Source organism: Physeter macrocephalus, chromosome 21, assembly GCF_002837175.3.
Source record: "Physeter macrocephalus isolate SW-GA chromosome 21, ASM283717v5, whole genome shotgun sequence".
In the NCBI taxonomy this organism is placed as follows: domain Eukaryota; kingdom Metazoa; phylum Chordata; class Mammalia; order Artiodactyla; family Physeteridae; genus Physeter; species Physeter macrocephalus.
The window spans coordinates 92,580,708-92,589,422 of record NC_041234.1 but is presented as its reverse complement, the minus strand read 5'-3'; the positions used below and the strand labels follow the sequence as shown (position 1 = coordinate 92,589,422).

At 45.0% G+C, this 8,715-nt stretch overlaps 1 protein-coding gene across 1 annotated transcript in view; it reads left to right on the top strand.

The window, feature by feature from the left end:
- Nucleotides 1-430: 430 nt before the first annotated feature.
- The window catches only part of KIAA1210 (KIAA1210 ortholog), a 34,195-nt gene continuing 25,910 nt past the window's right edge, over nucleotides 431-8,715 (top strand). The window contains exons 1-2 of the mRNA XM_024128067.1: nucleotides 431-458; nucleotides 6,305-6,473. Of these exons, the coding sequence (XP_023983835.1) occupies nucleotides 431-458; nucleotides 6,305-6,473 (197 nt within the window). The remainder of the gene's footprint in view (nucleotides 459-6,304; nucleotides 6,474-8,715) is intronic.

Genomic DNA, 8,715 nt, shown 5'->3' with positions numbered 1-8,715 from the left:
CACCCATTTAAAGTGTACAATTCAATGCTTTTTAATGTATTCAAAGATTTGTACAACCATCACCACAATTAATTTTAGAACATTGTCATCACCTCAAAAAGAAACCCTGAACTCTATCACTCAAAAAAAAAACACCCTCGTCCCTCTAGCCCTAAGCAAGACACTTTCTGTCTGTGTCTGTGTGTCTGCCTATCCTGGACATTTCATATATGTGGAATCATTGTCTTTTTTAAGGAAGAATAATTCTCTCTAATGGCAATTCCCTTTGTATATCTTTTCTTGCATAGTTTAAGAATCTAACTGGAAGATAAGGAGTAGGGTAAAATGATTGTATTATATCCTAGATAGTAAATGATTTTTTGTTTTTTGCTCTCTATTTTATTTTAGTGATTGAACTATAGCTGAATCACTAAGTGCAATTTCTGGCAGTATGGAAGCTCTGGAGGCCAGTGATGAGGGTAAGTAAGCCAATAAGATCTTGATAACTAGAACTAGATTTGTTTAATGTGTTTAACCCCTAGAAAAAAGAATCAAGTCACAAGAAAACAAGTTCATATCAAATTTCTAATGACACTAGACTCAGTCCATATTTAGTTTTCCATCTTCTAATCTCTTCTCTTTCATCTCAAACTCTGATAGTCAAAAGAGTTTTGTCTAGGCCCTGCAATCTTCTTTGGGGATGGTAAGCAGGTTCCATTTACTAAGGCAGGAGAAGTATTTCTGCTTAATCAGAAAAAAAAGAAAATCAGAGCAGGCCAGGATCTGAGAGATTCAACTGGGGTTTTGCTGTAGATAGTAATCCAGACTTAACCAACAGATAAATTTGTAATTTGAGGAGTAAAGGGGGGATAGTAACAAAGAAGCCACCATAGGCTTCTGTTAAATGGGAATCAATTTACAAAAATTTCTTTCACAAAACCTATCCATTGCATAAATTATGGTGCCACCTGTGAATGATAGGAGACCATGAGTGGGGTAATAGAGAGGCAAAGGTCACTAAACAATGATAAGCTTTATTGACACTGAAAAAAGGTGGGGGGAAGGGGAGGAACTTATCATAAGACATAAGATGAGCCATTGAATTTAAAGGCAGAACTGAATTTAACAGTTCACTGGGTTGTTCTTCAATGTTTGCTGAGTTTTCTTAGTGTGGTGCAGAAGACTTGGTCTGGAAGGACAGAGAGAGGGGAACCTTCTTGTGGCTTCCCGGAGGCCTGACTCCACTAATGATGTGAGTTGGGGAATCTGAACACGGTGCATGGATCCTTGAGGGCAGGACTTGGCTCTTCATCTCTGTGTCACCATTGTTCAGTATTGGGTCTCAGGGAGAGTGATTAGACACTCAAAAGTTTGTAATGAATAAATGAATAAATAAATGAATGATAGGCCTCCTCACCAAGGCAACCCCAACTGCCAAATGAACTGATCTGTCTTTCTGGATATGAGCTAGACAGGTGCCTAGAAAAAAAAAAAGGTGTCAATGCGCTGCATCTTGATAAAAGAGTGGAGGTAAGGAAATGCCCTTTCTCTGTTCCCAAGATGTTTTTCTTACAGAGACCAAGCATTTGGGTACATGTTTAGTATTAGTCATTGCCAGCCAGAGAATAAGGTGCTGTTGGGAGGTTGAAGGGAAGAAAGGCTGGTTAGAAGAGTCTTCTTTCCAAGCAGCAACGCAGGAGAACAAGGTCACCATTATGCGCGATGCATTTTGAAAGCTCAAGTTCAACCCAGAAGGGCTGCCTGTGTGCATGGTAAATAAGCAGATATACAACCCAAAGCAATGATCTCTTCATTGGATTTCAGTGTGTTCTTGTCTGGGGGAGGGGGAGAGGACTGCTTCCATGGGCTGTTTTCTGGTATGTGATGCACTGCAGGCCCTCGGTGGATGAGGATGTTGAAAGCTACTGCCTGTTTGGGGATATGTAGTCCTTGGGCTTGGACAGGGAAGTCAGTGGATTTGTTACAGGAGAAGTCCAAACAGCTGTCAGCTCACTGACCACCACTGCTGTGCCTTGTGGTGGCATAAGTTACCCAGTGTATAGGTGACCGCCATAGACATTGCTGGATACAAATGTGGGTTTTGACCCAAACCTGCTGTCTAGGTCTATCTACCCTTTACACTTTCAGCAACTCTGGAAACCAGCCCACACAGGGCTCAGCTGCTGGCAATATTTTTTAAAAAATAAATTAATTAATTTATTTATCTATCTATTTATTTTTGGCTGTGTTGGGTCTTCGTTGCTGCGCACGGGCTTTCTCTAGTTGCGGTGAGCTGGGGGTGGGGGCTACTCTTCGTTGCGGTGCACGGGCTTCTCATGGCGGTGGCTTCTCTTGCTGTGGAGCACGGGCTCTAGGCAGGAAGGCTCAGTAGTTGTGGCACCTGGTCTCTAGAGCGCAGGCTCAGTAGTTGTGGCGCAGGGGGCTTAGTTGCTCCACGGCACGCAGGATCTTCCCGGACCAGGGCTCGAACCCGTGTCCCATGCGTTTGTAGGCGGACTCTCAACCACTGCGCCACCAGGGAAGCCCCAAGCTGCTGGCAATTTAAAGGCACCCGTTTGCAAAAGAAAGTTTGAAAGGCCAATTTACACCAGTGACTATATGGCAAGTGTCTCGGATTCCATTAGGGTTTCGAAAGTAACATAGCACGTGGACAGTTCCCAGCTTTGTATCTCACTCCCAGGGTCTCCATACATGGGGTCTGATGTCCAATTCTCAAGTCACTTCCCCAGATCAATGGGCAGCCCACCCCACCTCTTGGTGTCTCCCCAACTCCCTACCAACGAAGCTATACCCCCACTGTACACAGAGCTACCCCCGAGGGAGGAAAGGAAACATTCTTTGCCTCCTAGTGGCCAAGGTTGAAAGAAACATGCATTGCTTAAGGTATTTTAAATCCTCGTGGGAAAATAAGTTGTTTCTGCTGAGCAAAAATGGAAGACTGGGGAAACATTGGAGTATATGCATGCTTAATTTTTAACACCTTTTACAGTTCTACAGTCACTCGTCGTTTGGTTAATTTAGGAACATAAAAATGTGTTAATGCATAATTTGGTTTGCTCATACAATGACTATGTTTGGCACATGCAGTTTTACAGCCTGAAAAGTTTATTAGAAGTGTTTTTATTCGGTTATTAAGTGGTTGTGGATTGTGTCACAGATTGAGCTACCACCTACTGATTCTGTCCCCTCTGTCTTTGCTGGTTTGTGAGAAGCAGGTTTGCAACTCCACATCGTCTAGCTTTGCCCTCCTCCCTTCCATTCTGGGATTTCAAAGCAAGAAGGGCAATAATCGTTATGTTTCCAAACACTCTGAGCAGAAAGTTGTGCTCGTTTCAGAAGGCCAGAAGGAGATCCACCTGTCAAGAATCAATAAATGTCATTCCTTCTGTTTGAAAAATGGCAGTGCCTGTGAAGGCTCCTTCCCGTTTGTGAGGGGACACTGCCCAGTTCATCCTCACTGGGCAGGAGTTATTTAGTGGTGTGTTGGAGCTACCTTGCACTGGCTTGGGAGGCTGTGCACATCTCTCCCTAAATGTCGTGTTAGTAGCTTGAAATTGACCATGATGGGAGGATTTACACCACAGAAGTAGGCAAATATTACAAATAAGGGCATTTTCCCCAGAGATCCAGTTGGTAAATACATCCCAGCAAAAAACGGATTATAGTAATTAGTATGGTATAGTAATCAGGATTTTACAAAAAAATCTCACTATTTCATGGATTTTAGAAATCCTTTGGGGGTGGGAAGATTAAGAATGAAGGCCGGAGAGCAAAATACAGATTACTTTAGAGCCAGCCTACTCCATCCTGTATACTTTTCAGCACTTTCACGTTGAATCCTCACAGTGGTTCTATGAGGTCAAATATCATTTAAAATAACTTATTATCATAGAAATTAGTTTAATTTTGTCCTTAAAAAATTGAAGAAGGAAGCTTGGGAAAACATGTTCCCTATTGTACCTTTGCTCTTTAGTCTGTCTATCTCAAGGTAGAATTGCCAAGTTTATCCGAACCATGACCCTATCTATATAGGTACATCCTAGTAGATGAGAAATTCCTCAAATCATTCAAAACTGAAGTTACTTAAGCAGCGATTACCAAGCACACAGGCCTACCATCTTCTTGTATTGCCCCAACCCGCGCTGGCTTCTGCCTCTAATCATGTATATTTTAGAGTTCACTATTGAGTTATAGATATGGGGTTCTTCCCCTTATCGCTAGATAGATAGGGTAGATGGATAGAATTGATAGATCAGTTCTACAGATAGAATTGAATCGGGTCTTAATAGACAATTATTGATTCCCTGATTTTAGCTCACATTTATTAGCATTTACTACATGCCAGATCCGATGCCAAGCTCTTTACCACATTATTTCTAATTTATGTCAACCCCAGTAAGGGCCAGTGTATAAATTATAGGATGCTTAAGGATGGCTCTGCTCAGTGATCTCAATTTAAGGGAAGTGACAAGCTGCGCTGGTATTCTGCACCCTTCAACGGACTCAGTTGTCTCTTGAGTGTCACAGCGTGCTTTGCACTGTGCTAGTTGCTAAAGAGGATGCTAAAGAGGGCCCGCCTACAGCCTAGATGTGGGGGACAGTAGCTAAGACGTAGAACCCCGTATCTTATTCCTTTCTCACTGATACCCAAAACATAGTAAGTGCTTGACCTTAATAAACGTTCATTGAATAGGTGAATGAATGAATACGCAGACTAGTCAGTACACAAACGGGCCATAGCATTCAGCGCTAGAAGGAGCCCTACTTCAGCATTTCCCAAAGTGTGTTTTGCCAGGCATTCGGCATACATGCATTGGAGAGACAACACCGTTACCCCGTTTCCTGGCGCTTCTGAAGTTTCAGAAGAGTCTTGTTGCAAAGCACACCCTTAAACTCTGTTTAATCAGCATTTCCCAGATTGACGAGACTGCAGACCCCCTTTTCATGCAACAGACCTATGAATATCCCTCTGAACATACTCTGGGAGATGCTGATTAGCGTGATCCCTTCATTTTCCAGCTGAGCCCCAGAGAGGTTGAGTGACTTACCCGAGGTCACAGAGCTAATCGATAGCAGAGCCAAGCCCAGGATTCCAGAGTTTTCTGACTCTTGGGTGGTGCTTTCCATCACACCACTAAGTCTTTCTAATGGCAGCCTTGTCGGCAATTCCCTTGGCTGGGCCCTTCACTGCCACTGCAGCATTGCTGTGCTGACAAGAGGCCTTCCAGAGACCAGGCTGTTGGAAATTGGAATGAGACACCTGAGTTGGTAAATTATTGCATGCGAAGCAGTGAGAGTTGGTTCCTTCCCTCTGAAGAATGCAGTGCAAACTCCCCTGCCTTTTCCCCTCTTCTGCTGAGCCCCGATAAAGATATATGTGCTTATTAGGAAGCTCAAGAAAGCCCACACAGAGCCTGAGGAGCATTTAAAGCTCACATTCCTCACTGCTGCCCTGGTTTTTATTATGATGATAGAGCAAACTTTCAATTGTCTGCATGTGCAGAGGGCATCAGCACTGTAGATAATCTGAACCAATCAGTAATAATTGAAGAACATACACAATGCACATAATCGCACACACACACACACACACACACACACACACACACACACATACACACTCACACACATCCTCCCTTGCAAAACTCTTTGGTAGGTGATTTTGTCATGTCTTTTGCACAGGGAGCTTCTTTGCCCAGCAGCCCTTTCTTCCCCATTCCCAGCCCTCTCCCTTGCTCATAAATCCCTTCCTTGAGGACGTCTTCCCTGACTGCACCAACCCCACTGCACTCACTCCTTGGGTCTGCATCCTTTCGGTGCACAGGTCGGGCAGTACCAACTCGCACAGGGATTTCCAAGGGTCCTGAAGAGTTTGTCACACGTGGAAGCTTCACCCCCCCCAACTGGATCACCATGACTCCAGCGACGGGGTACCAAGTGCTTCTGTTGGCTCAAGAATGGCTGCATATGAATGAACTTCTTAGGGCCAGGAAAGAGGTGTGTGTTAATAGTTGAAATTGAGTGGCAAGTGAACGCAGGGTGAGTTGAGCCAGAATAGAGGCTGCCCAGAGATCACAAGCTGGGATCTGAGCTTCTGCTTTCACCAGAAACTCAGCTACTTTGTTAGGGAGTTACTAAGAAGAGAACAAACCAGATGAATGGTGCTGTGGGCACTGGGGACAAGGGCCGAGACCTGGAGGGCCTCTGGGATCATATGGTCCTCATTCCTGCAACGAAGGCCGTTTCCTCTCCTGCCTTCCTTTCCACCATCACACTCTGCCTCACTTTCAATTCTAACTTCCAGGAAAGGAGAAATCCAAATTTAAAAGCTTCAAGAGATTTTTTGGGAAGAAGAAGAAAAAAGAGCCTGAAGATGCCCAGGAAAAGAGGAGGCTCAAACCAAGCTTGTCCAGTGACAGTATTAACATCTCTTCTGTGAAGCCAGTTTGGGAAGGTCAACAAACCAAGCCTAGGTAAGCTCAGGTGGGGTGGGGGGCGGGGGCGGGGCAAGGGGCAGGTTGCTAGATCCAGGTCCCCCTTTGGCAGCCAAATCTCCAATGGGCCTTTGGTCCCAGGGACTCTTGGCCTCCCTGCCTGTGGGAGCTGGGTCTGGAGGCCTTCCCCTGTGTGCGTATAATATATATATATATATATATATATATATGTTTGCCGTCTGGGCTGCACAGCTCAGTGGGTTGGATGGAGCATGACAAATGCATACCCCCTCCCCCAAGAGTGCTGCGTGAGAGGGTGCGGGTAGGTCAGGGCAACCTGCGCTGTCACAGCTACAATGAGATGTAGGGGACCTACCATTAGTTAGGAGCCGGAGGACTCTGTTTCATAAGGTAAGGATGGCCTCCGTCGTTTAGGAAGCCATCTAGCTGGGTTGGGGCATAAGGATGAAATCACTGTGTTAATGTAAAAACAAAAAAGCAAGCAAGCAAAGAACCCAAATTCATTTCTCCCTCCATCCCAGGAGGCTGGGGGAAATGCTGTAACTGGTCACAGAAGGTTGGGGAAGACTGTTTCTCAGCCACCTTTGCCACTCCTATTCAAATTTTCATCTTTGAAGCCTCAACTTCCACATCTTATTGTGGAAAATCTGGACACCCAGTACCTGCAGCTGTTCCTGGATCAATTGGATTCCTGTCTATGGAGTTCCACTTGGGTGTGTTCCCCTGGCCTTAAACTCCAGACTTATGTGGACTCCCTACAGAGCTCACGTGTACTGCTACCCATTCCCTCAAGGCTTTACTTGGAGGTAATGGGACAGTTAGCACACATGTCATACTGCCCACTAACAGCACGTAGGTCTCCTTAAAAGGACCTTACTGAGTGCATGGAATGTGAGGTATTTCAGATAGCTTTACTAGCAAGGGAGATGGTTTTGCAAAGGGGCTTGCCTCCTACCTCACAAATCATACCATTATAGACCATTGCATTAGAGGTCTAAGGAAAACTAAGACTAGCCCGACAAAAAACCCAGAGGGTGAGGTGGGAGAGGGAAGTTTGGGTTTATTCTGCTTGGTCTCTACAAATTGGCAAGGGCTGTCTCTACTGAAGTTCTACCTTGCCCCTTTTTACTTGCGCCTCTCCCTCCAAAATGGTCCACTTAGTCTGATGTATTCTCCAGACTAAGAAGGTGTGTGCATGTGCGCCTCTGGGGTGGGGGTTGGGGGGAGGGAGGAAGGGAGAACGAGAGGGAGTGAGTATAAGTGCATGAACTAGTTCATACATGAGGAAGGGTGTTTTTCTAAGGACCTGAGATTGGTTTTTTTTTTTTTTTTTTTTTTTTGCAAGGAGCGTAAATTAATTAAGAATATACCTTAGGAGGCCTGAAGTTCACTCCTGACCCGAACCTCTTGCTTAATTGCTATGGGAGAAACCCTGGAGAATATCACTAGGGAGTTAGGGAGATCAGCGTTTTTCATCCATTGAAGCGATCAATTATAACAAAACTTATGGCCAGCCCTCTCCTGTGCTGTACAATAGGTCCAGTATCTATTTCCAAGAGTGTTTTAAGCTGTATCTGATAGAACGGACAAATCCCATTCCTCTATTTGATTTTTTCGTGGGTGCTGGTATACTACACTTTAATGCCTTTAATTAAGGCCAAGATTTTATTTGGATTTTGGATGTGTTTTCTTTTCTTTGCCTCCAGGCAGTGGACAGGGGGTTTGGTTTGCGACAAACCTGACCACAGCTGGTGCTAATGTGATCCTTTGATCAGGGAGGGCTTGACACTAGAGAGCCAGTTCAATGGTTATACTCTGGCTGATGCACGGCATGGAAATGACAGAGTTTCTAAGCCCGCTTATGGCCTAAGATTTCCTGGCAGTTTTTCTGCACAAAGCAGGGGAGGTGGAGTAGTCACAGATCCTACACTGGTCTCAAGCCTGATTTGAGCCAGGAGGTCATAGAGAAGCAGTGAATGGAAGTGTGTATGTGTGCATAATGAGCGAACGTGTAGAGATGCTTTCCCAGTGCTGCATCAGAAACAACTCCATTGTGTTTCTCTAGAGTCACGTTAATTTTCTGCTATTTTCATAAAGCAGAGAATCTTGCCTTCACCAGCAGGGCCACCTGGGTAGGAGAGTTTTAGGGAAAACGTGGGTAGGACTTTACTACAAAGTGGCGGACATCTGCCTCCTCTCCTCCCCTGCTGGCCCACAAGCCACCTTAGCGTGGGTGCCGTTTTAATCCCCAGAACACCAC